At 41.1% G+C, this 22,849-nt stretch overlaps 1 protein-coding gene across 1 annotated transcript in view; it reads left to right on the forward strand.

Moving 5' to 3' along the window:
* The first annotated feature begins 8,632 nt into the window (after positions 1-8,632).
* LOC115115645 (complement C3-like) overlaps positions 8,633-22,849 on the forward strand; it is a 73,561-nt gene continuing 59,344 nt past the window's right edge. The window contains exons 1-4 of the mRNA XM_065013564.1: positions 8,633-8,739; positions 20,015-20,192; positions 21,616-21,778; positions 22,062-22,132. Coding sequence (XP_064869636.1) covers positions 8,669-8,739; positions 20,015-20,192; positions 21,616-21,778; positions 22,062-22,132 — 483 coding nt within the window. The 5' untranslated portion in view covers positions 8,633-8,668. The remainder of the gene's footprint in view (positions 8,740-20,014; positions 20,193-21,615; positions 21,779-22,061; positions 22,133-22,849) is intronic.

Raw genomic sequence — 22,849 nt, forward strand, 5'->3', positions numbered from 1 at the left:
TCTATGTGGGTACATCTTCTCATTCTAAATCAGGGATGGGCAACTTTGATGGGGGTGGGGGCCACAAATATCCGGCACTCATCATGAGGAGCCACAGTGGTTCGTGGGTTTGCATAACCACATCCATACTCCCCCCCCCCCCCCTCCACCTTGCAAAAAAAAAACATTTTAGCAGCCCCCCCCATCAAATCAAATTTTATTGGTCACATTCACGTGTTTAGTAGATGTTATTTGGAGGCCCTGCAGTTGTGGGCAGTGCAGTTGCCGTACCAGGCGGTGATGCAGCACAACAGGATGCTCTCAATTGTTCATCTGTAAAAGTTTGTGAGGGTTTTAGGTGACAAGTCAAATTTCTTCAGCCTCCTGTCTGTGTGGGTAGACCATTTCAGTTTGTCATTTAGTTCAGTTACCTTGCGTTCTTGGTTAAAATGACAGGGAAGAGAAACATTTTCCGTTTTAAAGTTAATTTCCAATTCTGCACACTTGGCCATGGGGCATAGAGAAAGTTTTTCCATTTTAAAGCAAGTTTTCTGCAATTCTACACATTTTGCCATGCAGCGGAGAGTTAAATGTGTAGTTTTACAGCTAATTTCCTGCAATTCTACACATTTTGCCATAGGTTGGAGGCAAATGTTTGCAGTTTTTAATATGATAACTGATGATCAATGGGTCCCACCCCTGTCGGTAATTCTGCCATGCTTACTACAAGTTTAGATAGCTGGCCGCAAGACTAATTTACCAATCTAAAAATGTTTTGCTGACATGGGGTAAATGAGTGACTGCTGATGCACAACCGAATTTCGAAATTGCACCTTGTGTATTCTATTATTATTGAATAAAATAAAATGTGTCAAATTGGTCCACGGGTCTACAAAAGGGATAGGCCGCCAGTTGCCCATCCCTGTTCTAAATCAACTAATATGGCATTTGAATTACTCTAAGTCATTTCTACCATTATGAGAACATTGCGTCACCAGCAAGATTAGTAACACCAATGATGGGAACACCAATGACAAATCTGCGGTAAATTTAGTAACTCCAACGACACGTTAGATTTAGACATATCAAAATGTCACGACATGATATGAAAGCATGCGATTTATTGGGCTACAGATTAAACAAGTTAGGATGAACTTCACAGGGTGGTGAAAGTGCACAGTGATGAACTGGATGCTCCTTTCAATAAATATCAAGTGTCTTATTCTGGTACCATGAGGATTGATGCTTGGCTGCTGTTTGACAAATAAAAATAATCTCGCACTTTTGTCCATAATAATCTCATCATGTACAGTATACTGCACTGTATCTGCAAGCTGTTGGCTATTTAATTTTTTTTTTTATTTAACCTTAATTTAACTACGCATGTCAGTTAAGAACAAATTCTTATTTACAATGATGGCCTACTTGCACACATGCCAATACCAGAATTGATACTTTCACTATGCCTACGCACAACATTTTGTGACAGAACCAGTAGGCCAGTAGTAACTTTTATTTTTGATATGGCTCATGGGAATTTATGTCCACTACGTATTTACGCACAGACTTTTATCCACAAGAAGTCAGTTTGATAGAAACGGCAACTCTGATGGGAAAATGCACTGTGGTTTTTATGCCGATTTTAGAATAGTGACATGAAAATCTGTCACCAATTCGATGGAAACCTAGCTATAGACACCCACAAAACAAGCTTGTAAGAATTATACTTAAACTCCCCCTCATACTCATCTGGATATCAAGCATTTTAAGCAGCTTTGCTGGCTATCATTGCTGGCTATCATTGAAGAAAAAAAATGAAAAAGAGAAAAAGAGTAGTATTGATTCAACTTGGTCTGGTCCAGAGAATTATCAAGGACTAGCCAGAGATTATAATATTCACTGTTTTGAATGTAGGAGTCTATCTGGTAAGAACAAATGCCTATATACCGGCGCTGTTGAGTGGAACAAACTACCACAGCAACCAAAAGCCATACCAACCATAAACACTTGTAAAAAATAATGTAGAAAGCATCCTAATGTGTGAACTGTAGAACCTTTTTTTGTCTGTCTGTAATGTCTGTATCTATGTAATAGTATATGTATTTATGTAAACAAGTAGGGACCATAATGGAAACTAGTGCCCAACATTATTGTGCAATCCTGGTCACTTAAAAAAAATATTTGTACTCTGTGTAGATATGTAATTTTTAACTGAGACACAAAATCAATCAGTCAATTCAAACTGTGCAACGGCCATTTGATAAATGGAAAAAGACATATGTTACAAAACACCAAAAAGTTGAATGACATTCAGAGATGGTCGTAGGGAGCGATGTATTTTCTGTTTGTCCAGACTGACATAGTCTATTTATTGTGGTGTTGAAAATGCAACACATGACATTGAAGTGCATGAAGTCGGTATGCTTTGTTTATTGGTTGTGTGGTGCATCGGCACAGAAACCTGTTGGTGGAAAATGAGTTGCATATATTTGTAATAATTATACTTTACAAAAATATAAGCGCAATGCGTAAATTGTTGGTCCCATGTTTCATGAGGTGAAATAAAACATCCCATACGTACAAAAAGCATATTTCTCTCACATTTTGAACAAAAATTTGTTGACATCCCTGTTAGTGAGCATTTCACCTTTACCAAGATAATCCATCCACCTGACAGATGTGGCAAATCAAGAAGCCGATTAAACAGCATGATCATTTTAAAGGTGCAACTTGTGCTGGGGACAATAAAATGCCACTCTAAAATGTGCAGTTTTGTCACACAACACAATGCCACAGATGTCTCATGTTCTGAGGGAATGTGTGCAATTGGCATTCTGACTGCAGGAATGTCCACCAGAGCTGTTGCCAGATAATTTATGTCATTTTAGAGAATCCGGCAGTACGTCCAACCGGCCTCACAACTGCAGACCACGTGTAACCATGCCAGCCCAGGAGCTCCACATCCGGCTTCTTCCCTTGTGAGATCGTCTGAGACCAGCCAACAGGACAGCTGATGAAACTGGGTTTTCACAACTGCATAATTTCTGCACAAACTGACAGAAATCGTCTCAGGGAAGCTCCTCTGCGTGCTTGTCGTCCTCACCAGGGTCTTGACCTGACTGGTGTTCGGCATCTTAACCGACTTCGATAGCCACTGGCATGCTGGAGAAGGGTTCTCTTCACAGATGAATCCCGGTTTCAACGGTACCGGGCAAATGGCAGACAGTGTGTATGACGTTGTGTCGGTGAACCGTTTGCTAATGTCAACTTTGTGAACTGAGTGCCCCACTGTGGTGGTGGAGTTATGGTATGGGCAGGCATAGGCTACGAACAGCGAATGCAATTGCATTTTATCTATGGCAATTTGAATGCACAGAGATACCTTGACGAGATCCTGAGGCCCATAGTCATGCAATTCATCAGCCGCCATCACCTCATGTTTCAGCATGATAATGCATGATAATCCATGTCATAAGGATCTGTGCATAATTCTTGGAAGCTGAAAATGTCCCCAGGTCTTCCATGGCCTGCATATTCAACAGACATGTCACCCATTGAGCAAGTTTGGGATGCTCTGGATCGATGTGTACGTCAGCGTGTTCCACTTCCCGCCAGTTTCCAGCAACTTCGCACAACCATTAAAGAGGAATGGGACAACATTCTACAGGCCACAATCAACAGCCTGATCAACTCTATGCGAAGGAGATGTGTCGTGCTGAATGAGGCAAATTGCGGTCACACCAGATACTGACTGGTTTTCTGATCCACGCCCCTACTTTTTTTGATGGTATCTGTGACAAACAGATCGATATCTGTCTTTCCTTCTCGCTGTTTGTTGTCTGCAGCTGGCTCTGATCATAGTTTAGGCTAATGAAACAGGCAGGGAGAGTGAGCTCGTCCGTGTTGTTCGGCGAACCCAAGTCGATTTCCACGTTTGTAAACAAAGGGTTGCTACAGTACAGGGACAGCTGAAGAACCCTTAAAGGTTCTAGATGGCACCTTTTTTTCTAAGAGTGTACTGGCAAGTGACAATATGTCTAAAGATAAGCAGTTAGCTACAATTGCACTGCCTTCAATATTATGGGATGAAGATGTAACATGGCAAATTGATTAAAATATTTGTGAGTAAGAACAGAGCTACCCAGCTGGCAATGAGTTCTGTTCAGGCAGGCTGCCCTCAAAAGTGATGGTCCGGTGCAGACAACATGCTTTCCATCAGATCCTGCAACCTCTGCTACAAGTAGGTCATATGATTTTGCTTGCTCTGGTCACCAGAAAAGTGACATGATATATCCCTAGTTGATAGTGACTGCTAACATAAATAAGTTGCAGCTCCAGTTGCAGTTGTAAAACACAGTTTATTTATCTAGTATATCTTGCCTTTATAAAGTCTCAGTTTATGGCTGTAATGACAGGCTACATTTGCACTGTGATTTGTGCGTGCACGTGTGCGCACACTTGCACATGCATGCGCGGGGGTAGCAAGTTCTGTACCACTCCTTTTTGAAGGTCTCAGGTCAAAAAGTTTGTATGGTCAAAAAGTCTATATGGTAGCTACAGATGTAGCTACCAGTATTTCTTACAATCTATTTTGACTGGAATTGTGTTGGTCATTGCGATTTGGAATTGTGTTGGTAAGTGCAGCATTTATTCCAGTTCAAAAATAGTTTTGTTAAATACTTTACTCATCAGATTGTGCGGCTTTCCCCTCTTGTAATAATTGCTCAACTAGTTTGTGACCGCAGTTACAGTTCCTATGAACTTTTGTTTGTTTGAGCACATGCCCCTCAAACGGTCTGTGCATGGCCCTGGATAAAATGGTGTTCTAAGAGGACCTGACTTGTGAGTTATTTTAATAATACCTCTATAAGACTAAAATGTATAATAATAGTAAGAAATTGATTAATCTGATGGTATGAATTATTTGGTGTTCTTTACCAAAATAACAAAACAAACACTTTATTTTTTATTCAATCAACATTTAATAATGCTAATGAAGGAGTAGGAAATGGAATGAAAGATAAGAGACCTGGAGATATTTGACTATTAGGAATGTTACACTCAATCGGTGAGGAAAGTCTTTGTTCTCTATGTGGCCAAGTGTAACGGATGTGAAATAGCTAGCTAGTTAGCGATGGTGCGCGCTAAAATAGCGTTTCAATCAGTGACTTCACTTGCTCTGAGACCTTGAAGTAGTGGTTCCCCTTGCTCTGCAAGGGCCGCGGCTTTTGTGGAGCGATGGGTAACGATCGCGCCCAGGTATGGGCGAGGGGACGGTCTAAAGTTATACTGTTACACAAGGATCAAAGGTTGAAGATAGCTGTTTGTGCATTGGTCCTGAGTTGAATTTCCTCTGTGCTCTTTTCCTCTCCTCAGAGTTTGGGGCTGCTTAAAACCTGTTGGGGACACACGTTCCCAAACAGGAACCCCCCCACCCCCTCAGCTGGAATGTGGCACAGGGAACGCAAGAAATAATCCTAAAAATATTTAACCTCCACACATTAACAAGTCCAATAGCTAAAATGAAAGATAAACAAGTTGTTTATCTACCCAGCAAGTCAGATTTCTAAAATGTTTTACGGCGAAAACATAGCACATATTAATGTCAAACCACCACCGCAGACATAGCTAATTTGCATAGCCAAGTAGGAAAAAATATGCAATCAACAAACGCAGGATTAAAAGAAAAATCATTTCACTAACCTTTTGAAATCTTCATCAGATGACAGTAATATAACATGTTACACAGTACATTCATTTTTTTTCAATAATCTGCAATATATATCCATAAATCTCTGTTTACAATGACGCATCGTTCAAAAAATGCTACTAAAATGTCAGGAGAAATGACGATAGCTCCGGCAGATAATGTCAGCTAACAAGGAATACACATCATAAACTTTGACTAAATATGCATGTTCTACATATGTATAGGAAGATACACTTCTTCTAAATGCAATCGCTGTGTTACATTTATTTTTAACGTTACAGGTTGCGTTCACTAGGCTATACTAGGAGTCGGCGCTCCAAAAGTGGCATTATGGCTCCTCTATCTTGGAGTCCACAGAAACCCAAATTTACCACATAAATATTCCCTTACCTTTGCTGTTCTTCCATCAGAAGACCTGGAAGGGATTATACTTACCAAAACAGCGTTTAGTTTTCAAGTCTGTGTCTTTCGGTTCTCAAAAACGACACATTTCGGTCGAAATGTAGCCAAAAGTCAAGTGGATGCGCACCAAAACGTCGAAATTACATATTATATGTCGAGTAAACTTGTCAAACTATGTTCATAATTAAGCTTTAACATGTTATAAAGGTGCACAGAAATCGTGAGGACGAACAGAAACACACTCGTAGTTTAATCGATCCTGAGGAAAAGACATCACCCGACCAGAGCGCGCTATGAGAGTAACTTTTTTTTCGCGTGACCGAGAGCTTTTGGCACGCTGAAACTCTCGTGAGTGCGCGATTCTCACAATGAGAAGCCCCATTGAAAGCAGGCTTCGCGCTGAACACGTAGAGACTGTTCCCAGAGCTGTAACTGTTTGGGAGGGCGTATGCGATGACGTCAATGTTGGGCCAACTTTTTCCATGACAAGAGAGAGTTTGGGAGAATGCATGCCCTGAGAGTTCTGCTTTACATAGAGACAAAATTTAAACGGTTTTAGAAGCTTTAGAGTGTTTTCTATTCGATAATATTTTTATATGCATATATTAGCAACTTTTGACAAAAATTTATCCTGTTTAATATGGGTACCCAATTCCTCCAGAAGGGGCAGTAAACAGGCCTAGCCCTAAGAGGTTTTAAATCCTTCTTTGGGTTGTGTCCCTTGTTGCTCTGCATTTTGCTTACATAACAACCTAAACTAGCCTACATGCAGGGTTTGTACTTTCTAATGTAATCCGTTACAGTTACTAGTTATCTGACACAAATTATTATCAGTAACTTTTGGATTACCCAAACTAGTAATATAATCTGATTAATTTCAGTTACTTTGGATTACTTTCCCCCTAAAGAGGCATTAGAAGAACACAAAAAGGATCCATCAAACGCATTTGCTGTGTCATCATAGTGGTTTCAGGTGGAACAAACTTAAAAGTGCACCTTTTTTTTAACACTGAATTTAATTTAATTGAGAAAACAAAGGTTGCATAATGTATTTTTTCCCGCAAAAATGCTTTCTGAATTTAAAAGTAATCCAAGAAGTAATCATATACTTTTTCAAAAGTATCTGTAATTTGCTGGTAACGTAACAATTACAGTTACAGTTTTTTTTGTAAACAGATTACATTACTCCCCAACAATGCCTACATGTAGCCCAGCCCTGTCTGCAAATTGCATTGGGGAAGAACAATCTGCGATTTAACAATAAATAACATACAATTGTTAGTTCGCTTCTCAGTGACCAAGCAACACTGCACTATTTGATGGACAGCACATCATTGAAATTCGCCAGAGTAGCCTACTGTTCCACCTCTGTCCAACATGTCAATCATGTTGTTTCTTATCAACAAAGGTTGTTTATAGTTAGAACAGACTAAGAAGTTTGTACAACATGTCAAAGTTTTTACAGCAGACAAAGAGATCATTGCCATGGGAGGTGAGGGGAACAGGAAAGAGGGATCAGCAGCTACTTATAAAATTGTGTCCATAAAGCAGCACATGCTCAGAAAGTACGGTTGTTTAGCTATCGTTATTAATATTCAATGTGCATTTACGGTAGTATGCTATCTAATGGTAGTTGATCTTTCTTTGCCCAGAGGAATTCCTTCCTTCAAATATTATTTAGCCCATGCAGAAGTTGTGAAAAGTTGTGAATTATTTTCAGTTTGTGATTTTGTTTGTATGTGTATTGTAGGAATATGAAGCAAATTTCTTGCAACAGTTTCAATTTTTTACTACAAATCAACATTAGGATTTGGTTTGTTGACAGCTCAGTCAAATATCTCATTGAAATCTGGCATCTTTGACCTAGTTGATTATGTGTCAAAACACAACGATTGCCTTTGGACTTTGCTTCGGTCAAGAACCTAAATATAGTTTTACGGTAAGAGGCATGTCCTTGTAATCATTATCCCAAGTGAGTATTGCGAGAAATAATTAGGGATTTTGCCAGGGTGAATGACAGTTGTGAAAATTATCTTTTGTGTTTTACAAGCATCTTATTATGTATACTACTGTGGAAATTGGATAAATACTTCTGTGTCATTGTACATCATGACACTGTACTCAACTTAGTGAAACCCACATTGCAACCAGTTACAAATAGGCCTTATACTGTAAATATAATTATGTTGTCAAATAAACTGTTTACCAGCATACAAAACTAACTTTTCAGTGTGTGTGTGTGTTAGTGAGAGAGAGAGAGAGCTGCTGCATCATTTGGGGGATTTGGATTTGGGATTATACTTTTTGACAATCAAAAGTGATTTTCTGCAGTATGCGGTTGATAGAATGAATCCATCAGATTTAATTTTTGAACACGTGAGTTTTTGTTTTGCAATTGTTGAAAATTGGGGGTGCGTGTTTCTGTCTGTCTGTCTCAGTCTGGTCCAGGTCATTGTTCCTTTGCTATGGTAAACAGTCATAGTTTAGGTCCTCACTCCAAGTTAAATATTAACACTGACTGAGTACATTAGAGGGGACTAGGCACTTCATCTGGACAGTGGTTTCATTGCTGACAACATGGGTTATTCAAAGCTCCTTGTAGCTTTCCTTCTCATCCTCTCCCTCTGCCGTTCATCTCTGGGTCAAACGTAAGTCTCTAAACCTTGTTTTGTCTCTCGGTAACTGGTTACATGATGACTTAGTTATGATCTTATACATTTCTATAATATATATTTTTTAAACTATGTTTTAAGTGAGAATAGGCATTGGTCTGAAGCCGAAAAAGAAATCAATTTTACACGAGCACCACAATTGCCTACCAAAGTTTTCCAGCACACAGCTTTGACCTATTACAGTAGCTATGTTGGTATTGTATTTCAAGCTATGTGTAAGCATGTTGATGAGGATTCAAACCTTCTCAAACAGCCTAATTCATACTCTAAAGACTGATAATGGACTTTACAGTGTCGTGCTATTAAAATTATGTATACCGGTGTGTGTGTGTGTGTGTGTGTGTGTATATGTACACACACTACATGACCAAAAGTGTGTGGACACCTGCTCATCAAACATTTCATTCCAAAATCATGGGCATTAATGGTCCCCCTTTTGATGTTGGAACATTGCTGTGAGAACTTGCTTCCATTCAGCCACAGGAGCATTAGTGAGGTCGGGGCACTGATGTTGGACGATTAGGCCTGGCTCACAGTCACCATTCCAAATCATCCCAAAGGTGTTCGATGGGGTTGAGGTCAGGGATATGTGCAGGCCAGTCAAGTTCTTCCAACCTGATCTCAAAAAAACATTTCTGTATGGACGGGGACATTGCCATGCTGAAACCGGAAAGGGCCTTCCTCAAACTGCTGCCACAAAGTTGGAAGCACAGAATCGTCTAGAATGTCATGCTGTAGCATTAAGATTTACCTTCACTGGAACTAAGGGGCCTAGTCCAAACCATTATTCCTCCTCCACCAAACTTTACAATTAGCACTATGCATTCGGACACGTGGCGTTCTCCTGGCATCCGCCAAACACAGATTTGTCCATCGGACTGCCAGATGGTGAAGCGTGATTCATCACTCCAGAGAACATGTGTCCACTGTCCCGGAGTCCAATAGCGGTGAGCTTTACACCCCTCCAGCCGATGCTTGGCGTTGAGCATGGTGATCTTATGCTTGTGTGCAGCTGCCCGTCCATGGAAATCTATTTCATGAAGCTCCCAACTAATAGTTATTGTACTGACATTGCTTCAAATCAAATTTTGTTTGTCACATACACATGGTTAGCAGATGTTAATGCGAGTGTAGCGAAACGCTTGTGTTTCTAGTTCCGACCATGCAGTAATATCTAACAAGTAACCTAACCTAACAATTTCACAACAACTAGCTTATACATACAAGTGTAAAGGAATTAATAAGAATATGTAGATAAAAATATATGAATGAGTGATGGCCGAACGGCATAGGCAAGATGCAGTAGATGGTATAGAGTACAGTATATACATATGAGATTTTTTATTTATTTTAATTGAATTTATTTCACCTTTATTTAACCAGGTAGGCAAGTTGAGAACAAGTTCTCACTTACAATTGAGACCTGGCCAAGATAAGGCAAAGCAGTTCGACACATACAACAACACAGAGTTACATATGGAGTAAAACAAACATACAGTCAATAATACAGTAGAAAGAATAAGTCTATATACAATGTGAGCAAATGAGGTGAGATAAGGGAGGTAAAGGCAAAAAAAGTTCAACACTGGAATGGTAGATTTGCAGTGGAAGAATGTGCAAGGTAGAGAGAGAAATAATGGGGTGCAAAGGAGCAAAATAAGTAAATAAATACAGTAGGGGGGGGGGGGGGTCGTGGCAGAATAAGAATGAGTTAGGTAACATTGATAAATAAGATGTTTTATCAATTTTCATAAGTATGCTTATGTGGGAAAAGTTACTTGGGCCCCAGAGAGGGGAGAGGTCAGCCTTTTCTTCATATGTGAACATATCTTTTAAACCATGTGAAGAGATGATTGAGGGGGAACCAATTATCTCTTGGCTCCACAATGTCTGTGTGCTAGTCACTCCCTACTTTTCCCATTTGGGGGAAGAGTATGGCAGTGTCTGGAACCATTGTATGTCCCCTCTGATGTTGACCTAGTATATGACCTAAGAGGCTCACTGTCTTTTCTGATCTTGTCCATGAGGGGGTGTATTTGAGATGGGAGTATCTAGAATTGACAATTGATATATGCCATTGGATGAGGTAATGGTTTGGTACTATGTTGTACCAAGAACGAGATAAGAACTTGGTTTTAGAAGAGCAAACTTGTGTGGATTGTAGACTCTGTCTCATGCTACCACTAGAGTGAAAGCACCGCCAGCATTCAAAAGTGACCAAAACATCAGCCAGGAAGCATAGGAACTGTGAAGTGGTCTGTGGTACCACCTGCAGAACCACTCCTTTATTCGGGGTGTCTTGCTAATTGCCTATAATTTCCACCTGTTGTCTATTCCATTTGCACAACAGCATGTGAAATGTATTGTCAATCAGTGTTACTTCCTAAGTGGACAGTTTGATTTCACAGAAGTGTGATTGACTTGGAGTTACATTGTGTTCCATTTATTTTTTTGAGCAGTGTATAACTCTGACTTGTGTGTGGTTTGCTCTCTCAATGTTTAGTAATACAGGAAATTACCACGACAGGAGGTAGTTGTTTGGGCTAAATTATAGATGGGCTATGTACAGGTGCAGTAACCTGTGAGCTGCTCTGACAGCTGGTGCTTAAAGCTAGTGAAGGAGATAATTGTTTCCAGTTTCAGAGATTTTTGTAGTTCGTTCCAGTCATTGGCAGCAGAGAACTGGAAGGAGAGGCGGCCAAAGGAATAATTGGTTTTGGGGGTGACCAGAGAGATATACCTGCTTGAGTGCGAGATGAGATAAGGGGGGACTTTACCTAGCAGAGTCTTGTAGATGACATGGAGCCAGTGGGTTCGGCGACAAGTATGAAGCGAGGGCCAGTCAACGAGAGCCTACAGGTCGCTGTGATGGGTAGTATATGGGGCTTTGGTACCAAAACGGATGGCACTGTTATAGACTGCATCCAATTTATTGAGTAGGGTATTGAAGGCTATTTTATAAATGACATCGCCGAAGTCGAGGATCGGTAGGATGGTCAGTTTTACAAGGGTATGTTTGGCAGCATGAGTGAAGGATGCTTTGTTGCGAAATAGGAAGCCAATTCTAGATTTAACTTTAGATTGGAGATGTTTGATGTGAGTCCAAAAGGAGAGTTGACAGTCTAACCAGACACCTAGGTATTTGTAGTTGTCCACATATTCTAAGTCAGAACCGTCCAGAGTAGTGATGTTGGACGGGCGGGCAGGTGCAGGCAACGATCGGTTGAAGAGCATGCATTTAGTTTTACTTGTATTTAAGAGCAATTGGAGGCCACGGAAGGAGAGTTGTAATGGCATTGAAGCTCGTCTGGAGAGTTGTTAACACAGTGTCCAAAGAAGGGCCAGAAGTATACAGAATGGTGTCGTCTGCGTAGAGGGGGATCAGAGACTCACCAGCAGCAAGAGCGACATCATTGGTGTATACAGAGAAGAGAGTCCGTCCAAGAATTGAACCCTGTGGCACTCCCATAGAGACTGCCAGAGGCCCGGACAACAGACACACTGAACTCTATCAGAGAAGTAGTTGGTGAACCAGGCGAGGCAATCATTTGAGAAACCAAGGCTATCGAGTCTGCTGATGAGGATGTGGTGATTGACGGAGTCGAAAGCCTTGGCCAGGTCAATGAATACGGCTGCACAGTATTGTTTCTTATCGATGGCGGTTAAGATATCGTTTAGGACCTTGAGCGTGGCTGAGGTGCACCCATGACCGGCTCTGAAACCAGATTGCATAGCGGAGAAGGTATGGTGGGATTCGAAATGGTCTGTAATCTGTTTGTTGACTTGGCTTTCGAAGACCTTAGAAAGGCAGGGTAGGATAGTTGTAGGTCTGTAGCAGTTTGGGTCAAGAGTGCCCCCCCCCTTTGAAGAGGGGGATGACCGCAGCTGCTTTCCAATCTTTGGGAATCTCAGACGACACAAAAGAGAGGTTGAACAGGCTAGTAATAGGGGTTGCAACAATTTCGGCAGATAATTTTAGAAAGAAAGGGTCCAGATTGTCTAGTCCGGCTGATTTGTAGGGGTCCAGATTTTGCAGCTCTTTCAGAACATCAGCTGACTGTATTTGGGAGAAGGAGAAATGGGGAAGGCTTGGGCGAGTTGCTGTGGGGGGTGCAGTGCTATTGACTGGAGTAGGGGTAGCCAGGTGGAAAGCATGGCCAGCCGTAGAAAAATGCATATTGAAATTCTCAATTATAGTGGATTTATCGGTGGTGACAGTGTTTCCTATCCTCAGTGCATTGGGGAGCTGGGAGGAGGTGTTCTTATTCTCCATGGACTTTACAGTGTCCCAGAACTTTTTTGAGTTTGTGTTGCAGGAAGCAAATTTCTGTTTGAAAAAGCTAGCCTTGGCTTTTCTAACTGCCTGGGTATATTGGTTTCTAGCTTCCCTGAAAAGTTGCATATCACGGGGGCTAATGCAGAACGCCATAGGATGTTTTTGTGTTGGTTAAGGGCGGTCAGGTCTGGAGAGAACCAAGGGCTATATCTGTTCCTGGTTCTAAATTTCTTGAATGGGGCATGCTTATTTACGATGGTGAGGAAGGCATTTAAAAAAAAAACCAGGCATCCTCTACTGACGGAATGAGATCAATATCCTTCCAGGATACCCTGGGCCAGGTCGATTAGAAAGGCCTGCTCGCTGAAGTGTTTCAGGGGAGCGTTTGACAGTGATGAGTGGGGGTTGTTTGACCGCTGACCCATTACGGATGCAGGCAATGAGGCAGTGATCGCTGAGATCTTGTTTGAAAACAGCAGAGTTATATTTAGAGGGCAAGTTGGTTAGGATGATATTTATGAGGGTGCCCTTGTTTATGGCTTTGGGGTGGTACCTGGTAGGTTCATTGATAATTTGTGTGAGATTGTGGGCATCAAGCTTAGATTGTAGGATGGCTGGGGTGTTAAGCATGTTCCAGTTTAGGTCGCCTAGCAGCACGAGCTCTGAAGATAGATGGGGGGCAATCAGTTCACAAATGGTGTCCAGAGCACAGCTGGGGGCAGATGGTGGTCTATAGCAGGCGGCAAAGGTGTGAGACTTGTTTTTAGAGAGGTGTATTTTTAAAAGTAGAAGTTTAAATTGTTTGGGTACAGACCTGGATAGTAGGACAGAACTCTGCAATATAGCTAGCTAGCTTTCCTTGTTTGTTGGTCAGCTACCTTGCCAACGTTAGCTCTCATCTGACTGGTATAATGTTACGTTCGCTAGCCAGCTACCTAGCTAAATAATCAAAACAAAAGCACATTCATTGGCTTATTTGCCTGTTTGCTAGTAGCTAGCTTTCAGGTGACTGTTGTTTGCTAGCTACAGAGGCTAGCTGCTGGACTTTCTACTAGCAAGCTAACGTTCGCTAGTTAGCTACCTAGCTAATTAAAATATATGCTTGCATTCATTAAATTAAGCTTGAATACCACCATATAGCTAGCTATATACAATAGCCTAGGTTTGTTCGCAAACAATTCTTAAGACTGGCGGCATGGTGCAAGCAGCACTGTTGTTGCCAAGCAACCTACCCGGTGTTCGAACTCTGAGATTCGGCTGAAAATATGTTGGTATTGTAATGAAACGTATAAACCCAGGGTCGTTACAGTATTATCAGAAATGCTACATAAAGGTAACACATTCTTGGTTCTTAACAGACAAAAATGAGAGAGAAATTATAAATGTAATCAAAACTACAAACATATTCAGTCCTAAAGCTGGCAAGTCTAATGGTCACTTTATGGATGCTGTCATCTCCACCGAGGTAAAGACAGATTCAGGTTGGTTATTCGCCTGTAGTTTTCCTTACGCCCTCCAACAGCAGTTAGGGACCGTCAACAGTGACAAATCAAATTTTTCAAATTTCATTATCTCTAGCAAACCCGATGGCATAGACACACATTGCACACACTTTTTGTTGTTGTTGATTTACACCTTGCACTATTTTAAATCATTTATTTAAATGTTTGAATTTCAATAGCTCCTTGGTCATTTGACCTACTAACTTCAAACAAGGTTCAGAATGTACAATCAGTGGGCCTACACATTGTTTGTCCATTTTCTTCTCATGCAATTTTACAAACTTTCGAATTTCAATTGCTCCTTGGTAATGTGACCTACCTACCTCAAACAACTTTCAGAATGTCCATGGAGTGGCGGTCACGGGCTCACGAGGCATCCAGTGCGGTAATGTGACCAATCCCGGAGAATCTGTCGGGAGCCCCGGGAGAGTTCTCTTTTCTTTGTGAAGGGCAGGGCGCCCTGGAATGGGTTCGCCCCGAGAGAGGGTCCCAAGCCCTGGAAAGCGTTGCGGTTTCGGCGGCATCCGATGAGCTCTCCCTGGCCCTTGAAAATCCGGGGGAGATAGTTTAAATCTCACGCAGGGCCGTACCCATATCCTCAACAGGTCTCCAAGGTGAACAGCCTCTGGCATGTTATAACAATGTAGGTAAGGGAAGTTGGCAAAAAAATATCCACAACTTCAGGATAAGGATTGTCTAAGGGCTGGGTCGGTTGGGCTGGTGTGCGAAGCAGGGCTGGGACCGTGCCGCGGTTAGGGGAGCAGTCGCTCCATCACCCTCCTCTTACCACCATTGGAAGTTTGTTGTGCAGCCCATCTCGCGGTCTCTCGTGTGTGGTCTCGCAAGGGGCTGCATGCGGGGGTTCATCGAGGTGGTGTCTGTCGGCGGGCCGAAGGCGGACCGGTGGGGGGTTGGCGGCGGCAACGCACGCCAGGCCCTTATCACGGATCTCCCCAGCTATGGCGCTCGCCGACCCCACACAATGTAGGTGGGAAGGTCTCCTCTAAGCTCACTAGACTTAAGGTGGAGACTAAACCCATTGCCCCCACAGTGATAAGGCATTGCATGGATCTGGCTCATGCTCTACAACGTGGGGAGAGGCATCTCCAGCTTGGGAAGGGAGGCCTACATCTGATGTGGGTAGTACCATCCACGCCCATTGATTTGCTGCTGAACCATAAAACGGACGGAAAAGGCCTTGGTTCCCACTGGGCATAGATCACTAAATGTCAACTTGATGAAATTCAAAGGAGCGTACCCACCTGTTGCGGTCACACTCAAATCACCCATGGGGTGACTGTGACCCCCCCCCCCCCCCAAAGTGAGGAATATAGATGAAGTGCTGGTAAAGGTGGTTCCTATGGTTCTGGGCTAAGTGCATGCTTTTCAACCGATCGCTACCAGCACCTGCCCGCCCGTCCAGCATCACTACTCTGGACGGTTCTGACTTAGAATATGTGGACATCTACAAATACCTAGGTGTCTGGTTAGACTGTAAACTCTCCTTCCAGACTCACATAAAAAATGTAATCTAGAATCGGCTTCCTATTTCGCAACAAAACATCCTTCACTCATGCTGCCAAACATACCCTCGTAAAACTGACTATTCTACCGATCCTTGACTTTGGCGATGTCATTTACAAAATTCCTCGTTTGGCCGCCTTTCCTTCCAGTTCTCTGCTGCCAATGCCTGGAATGAATTGCAAAAATCACTGAAGCTGGAGACTCTCTATCTCCCACACTAGCTTTAAGCACCAGCTGTCATAGCAGCTCACAGATCACTGCACCTGTACATAGCCCATCCAGCTACCTCATCCAAATACTGTTATTTACAGTGCCTTGCGAAAGTATTCGGCCCCCTTGAACTCTGCGAACTTTTGCCACATTTCAGGCTTCAAACATAAAGATATAAAACTGTATTTTTTTGTGAAGAATCAACAACAAGTGGGACACAATCATGAAGTGGAACGACATTTATTGGATATTTCAAACTTTTTTAACAAATCAAAAACTGAAAAATTGGGCGTGCAAAATTATTCAGCCCCTTTACTTTCAGTGCAGCAAACTCTCTCCAGAAGTTCAGTGAGGATCTCTGAATGATCCAATGTTGACCTAAATGACTAATGATGATAAATACAATCCACCTGTGTGTAATCAAGTCTCCGTATAAATGCACCTGCACTGTGATAGTCTCAGAGGTCCGTTAAAAGCGCAGAGAGCATCATGAAGAACAAGGAACACACCAGGCAGGTCAGAGATACTGTTGTGAAGAAGTTTAAAGCCGGATTTAGATACAAAAAGATTTCGCAAGCTTTAAACATCCCAAGGAGCACTGTGCAAGCGATAATATTGAAATGGAAGGAGTATCAGACCACTGCAAATCTACCAAGACCTGGCCGTCCCTCTAAACTTTCAGCTCATACAAGGAGAAGACTGATCAGAGATGCAGCCAAGAGGCCCATGATCACTCTGGATGAACTGCAGAGATCTACAGCTGAGGTGGGAGACTCTGTCCATAGGACAACAATCAGTTGTATATGGCACAAATCTGGCCTTTATGGAAGAGTGGCAAGAAGAAAGCCATTTCTTAAAGATATCCATAAAAGTGTTGTTTAAAGTTTGCCACAAGCCACCTGGGAGACACACCAAACATGTGGAAGAAGGTGCTCTGCTCTGGTGAGATGAAACCAAAATTGAACTTTTTGGCAACAATGCAAAACGTTATGTTTGGCGTAAGAGCAACACAGCTTATCACCCTAAACACACCATCTCCACTGTCAAACATGGTGGTGGCAGCATCATGGTTTGGGCCTGCTTTTCTTCAGCAGGGACAGGGAAGATGGTTAAAATTGATGGGAAGATGGATGGAGCCAAATACAGGACCATTCTGGAAGAATACCGGATGGAGTCTGCAAAAGACCTGAGACTGGGATGGAGATTTGTCTTCCAACAAGACAATGATCCAAAACATAAAGCAAAATCTACAATGGAATGGTTCAAAAATAAACATATCCAGGTGTTAGAATGGCCAAGTCAAAGTCCAGACCTGAATCCAATCGAGAATCTGTGGAAAGAACTGAAAACTGCTGTTCACAAATGCTCTCCATCCAACCTCACTGAGCTCGAGCTGTTTTGCAAGGAGGATGTGCAAAACTGATAGAGACATACCCCAAACGACTTACAGCTGTAATCGCAGCAAAAGGTGGCGCTACAAAGTATTAACTTAAGGGGGCTGAATAATTTTGCACGCCCAATTTTTCAGTTTTTGATTTGTTAAAAAAGTTTGAAATATCCAATAAATGTCATTCCACTTCATGATTGTGTCCCACTTGTTGTTGATTCTTCACAAAAAAATACAGTTTTATATCTTTATGTTTGAAGCCTGAAATGTGGCAAAAGGTCGCAAAGTTCAAGGGGGCCGAATACTTTCGCAAGGCACTGTATTTATTTGCTCCTTTGCACCCCAGTATCTCTACTTACACATTAATCTCCTGCACATCTATCACTCCAGTCTCTATCACTCCAGTGTTTAATTGCTAAATTGTAATAATTTCGCCACTGTGGCCTATTTACTCCCTTATCTTACCTCGACTGTATGTTTTGTTATTCCATGTGTAACTCTGTGTTGTTGTTTGTGTCGCACGGCTTTGCTTTATCTTGGCCAGGTCGCAGTTGTAAATGAGAACTTGTTCTCAACCTGCCTACCTGGTTAAATAAAGGTGAAAAAAATTTTATTTAAAAAAAATGTAAAAAGCCTGACTGGGCAAGCAGATGATTGAAAGGGGATGATTATTTTCTGTTGCTTCTTCCGACACCCGGTTGATGGTGCCGCTAGATACTGAGAGGGGTATTTGGTTCTCAAGCTTATAAGTAGTGCGCTGGCACTTGATGTCGATTGGGTGTAAAAACCCAGTTAAAGTCTGCTGAAGGTTAGTAGCGGCAACTGATGTCCAGTTTGTAAGACAGAAAAGCCTCTGATGATACCACCGGGTGTTACTCGGGCTGGGGGCAGCACTCAGGTTGTGGAGGTTGGGTTGGGGACTTATGCTCCGAGCGGATAAAAGCGGAAAGGTCACCAGGTGCACAGAGCTTGTTTCAGGTTACCAGGTGCACAAGGAGGCCTCCATCATGGCGGGGGGCACTTAGAGTCCAAGCAAGGGCAGCCGGACTCAGGGGCTGGGGACAGCACTCAGGCCATGGAGGTTGGAGTGGGGACTTAGACTGTGATCAGAAAAATGCAGGCGGGTCACCAGGAGCACAGAGCCTGTTTCGGTCAATGGGGGCCTGCCTGGAGGTCAGGAAGGCCCCAGGGAGAAGGGCCAAGTGAATAGGTGTGTGAGTGACACTGTCCTTCAGGGGGGCAAAGCAGGCAAATTAATGTAAAATCGTGTGAGATGAAAATGGACCACCTGAAGGGTGTGCAATTTGTAGGCCCGCTGAGTGTACATTCTGAACCTTGATTGAAGTCAGTAGGTCACATAACCAAGGAGCTATTGAAATGTTAAAGATTTAAAAAATCATGTTAAATCATGTAAGATGAAAATGGACAAACTAACTTGTGTGCAATGTGTAGGCCCACTGGTTGTACATTCTGAACATTGTTTGAGTCCAGTAGGTCACATGACCAAGAAGCTATTGAAATTCTAAAGTTTGAAAAATTAATGTAAAAACGTGTGAGATGAAAATGGACAAACTAAAGGGTGTTCAATATAGAAGGGTAATCAGTGGACATTCTGAACCTTGTTTGAGGTCATTAGGTCACATGAGCAAGGAGCTATTGAATTTTTTTATTTTGAAAAATGTATGTAAGATTGTGTGAGTTGAAAATGGACAAACTAAAGGGTGTGCAATGTGTAGGCCCACTGAGTGTACATTCTGAACCTTGTTTGAAGTCAGTAGGTCACATGACCAAGGAGCTATTGAAATTCAAATGTCAAAAAAAAGTTTGTACTTTGTTTACGCTCCCTAACTAATTAAACTAGGAATACAAAATGCTGCTCACATTTCCGCATGTTTATTAGCTTTGCAAATCGTTTTACCTCGGTGTAGTCTCATTCTTATCCAAGGCTAGATATTGAGCTCATTCTGGGCAAAACATTGTCTGACAACCTTAATGCTAAGGACTCTGTTTAAAAATCCGGTATTTGGTTCTTGGTAAAGGACAGAAGGTTCATGAGGAGAGGCGAGGAGTGTCTTATGTATCTCTAATCAAGTTGATTTGTGAATTGTCATCGAGATTGGTGTGATATTGGTTTAGATATGATGGTAGGGAGATTTGAGCACTGAGCTTCAACCAATGCCTATATTGTTCACCATAAAGCAATGCTGAACTGATCAATGGTTTGCAAAAAAAAATGAATTGACAATATCTGTAAAAATGTCGCAAATATTTAGCTTTTTTAATACTTTATTTCAAGCCCACCTACATTATAAACTATGAGTACTATTTTGGTAATGTGTCCGTTTGTTGCAGGTACATAATGGTGGCCCCAAACATCCTTCGGGTTGGCAGTGAGGAGAACATATACTTGGAGAGCTCAGTGGGTGGTGAGGTGAACCTTATTGTGATGGACTTTCCTTTGAAAAGATCTAAGCTTTATGAAAAAAAACAGATCCTTGGAGTCAACAACCAGGCTCTGCATCAGCTAAAGGTAAGATATTTGATTTGGATGAATTTCACATGCTCACAACACAGACCTAAGCCAAATGTATACCTTACGCAAGTTAACATTTGTGCTGCTGCACACTTTGCATATTATAAACATTTTGTATGGCTGCGTTCTTACATTATGTACTTACATGATGTATACCTTATTATTTTAAATTCCATGCATTGTTTACAGTATATATATATTTTTTTAACACTTCCCTTCTCTCAAGGTAAGAATACAATTTAGATTGGGGTAAAAATCTCAAACCATCCCTTTAATTGTCCCTGTAAGGCTATACAGTAAGGCACCCTTTATAAAGGCTTCATACAAGATTTAAAAGTGGTTAATAGATTGTTCACTATTCTCATTTATAGTTTATAAATCAGTTATAAAGCCTTATTACAGTGATTAGCAAACTCCCCAATGGGTGCTCATTTTGGGGTTTTACCATAGCACTACACAGCTAATTCAGATAATCAAATTGTGATGAGTTGATTATATGAATCAGCTGTGTAGTGGTAGCCCTTTGGTGTCCCCAGAACCGAGGTTGGAGAAACGCTGCCTTATTACATATTGTTAAGGTTATTAACAAATGTGTGCTTGTCATTTTGGTCCTTTTGAAATAGGGAGATAAAACATAATAAAGGGTATGTTACTGTAATTTAATTATACCAATATGTATTCATTAATAGAATTCCCTTAATCTATTTTATGAGAATTTGTAAGATTCTTGTTTGCATAAAATAGACGGAGACCAGTCTTTTCAATAATAGGTAACATAATTTATTCTCGGAGCGCGCTGCCACGTTACCACGAGCAACAGTTTATATACAATAACATGACGTCATTTCATTGCTTCTAGAATGAATCCCCTCCTCCCGACCTAGAATCAAGTGAGGTTAAAAGTTCATTCTAACTCACTAACACACTCACAGGTCACCCAACATAACTGAATTCACTTTTGACCCCTCAACATTATCGATCACCACTTAGCTGACATTTCTAATTAACAGAAAACCTAGGAATGCACTCACCGTCTTATCTAAAACACTCCAGAGCTAAGTTTCGTCAGTTCAACCATAGGTTAACTACCTTATCTGTTTACTTAATCCACAACCCATTTCTTTCTTCCTAGTTGGAATGCTGTTCATTAACTTTAATTACTCCTTGTCCGTGTCACACAATCCCTTCTTATGAACTCATATTGTTAATCAGATATAAGTTTACTTAGTTACAGTTCCATTTAAAATGATTTGTTCAGTCATTTAATCATAATTTTCCTAACAGGGTACCTTATGTGTAGTGCTACTGTTACCATTGTGCATTTGGGAAAAATGTTTTGTTAGCTATTAATAATTATCATGCCTTTGAACAAGCTTCACTAACATTTATTCTCTCTCCCTCGCTCTCTCTCTCTTGGAAGCTTGATCAAAAAGACTTCAAAAGCAATGTTAGAGGCAATCAGTATGTGCACCTGACAGCAACATTCAGAGGCAGACAATTGGAGACAGTTGTTTTGGTGTCCTTCCAGGCAGGTTATGTCTTCCTCCAGACAGATAAACCTATCTATAACCCTGGAGAGGATGGTAAGTATGCAGCAAACCTATCCCGTGCCTCATTCAAAGTGCTCCATCATTTTGCATATACAAAATTTGTTTTTTAGTGTATTCAGTCAACAATGGCAAAATGTCTTAACACATACATCACCATATTATTAAGGTGCAATGCATACAAAAAATAACCATAGGCAGTTATGAAGCCTACAAAGGTAATTCATATCCAGAGAGCTTCACATTAGGTTTAATTTTAGACTTTACTTGAATAATCCTCCCATGTGTGCATAATAAAAATGTGGTTTCCCCTTTTCAGTTAAGTACAGGCTATTTGTCACAAACCTTGAAGCAAAGGCAGCAAAAGGAATTGTTGGTGTTGATTTAAAGGTAAGATAAAATTATGCAATAGCCTACTTTACAGGTATCACATATTTGGAAAAGCACAGTGAAATATAGATCAACACAGAACAATTTTTGAAAAAAATCAGATGAATGTAGGATTATTTTATGAGTGCGATTTTGTAAGTCACTGTTGTTACTTCTAAAATATGTTGAATCAGTTGTTTGGAATTAGAATAACAATTGATTATCTACCTAGCAACTACTTAGCTCTAATCTGATTGGTCAGATGTTTGTTAATTGTTGCAAGAGAAAAGGAAGTAGGGCAGTTAATTCATGACTGTAACAGGGTATTGACTAGATGGTAGTGCTGAGCGATAAATGCTTTTTCAAGTCAGTATGGTTTAGGTTCAATTCAATAAAAAGATCTTGGTTTTCAGTTTCGGTTTAGATTAGTATTTTTTAAATTAAACGTATCATTATGTGTGTTGAAATAAATAATTAATAAAAGTCCCATGATGGTAGTGACTGCCCATTACTGCTCATCACTTATTAACCATCATTTATTCACATTATTCTACTGTACTTTAATCAAATATTTCAGTTGTGTATATTACTTTTTTTATGACTTTATTTAATTCCAAGTCATCTTATCTCTGTTGAGCTGCTGCCTATGCTGTCTGAAAAATAACTATTTTAGAAGTTCTTCAAAGTAAATAAGGCATACTTGACTGCTAAATGAATATCAATCACTTAGATCATGTA

Source organism: Oncorhynchus nerka, linkage group LG9b, assembly GCF_034236695.1.
Source record: "Oncorhynchus nerka isolate Pitt River linkage group LG9b, Oner_Uvic_2.0, whole genome shotgun sequence".
Taxonomy (NCBI): domain Eukaryota; kingdom Metazoa; phylum Chordata; class Actinopteri; order Salmoniformes; family Salmonidae; genus Oncorhynchus; species Oncorhynchus nerka.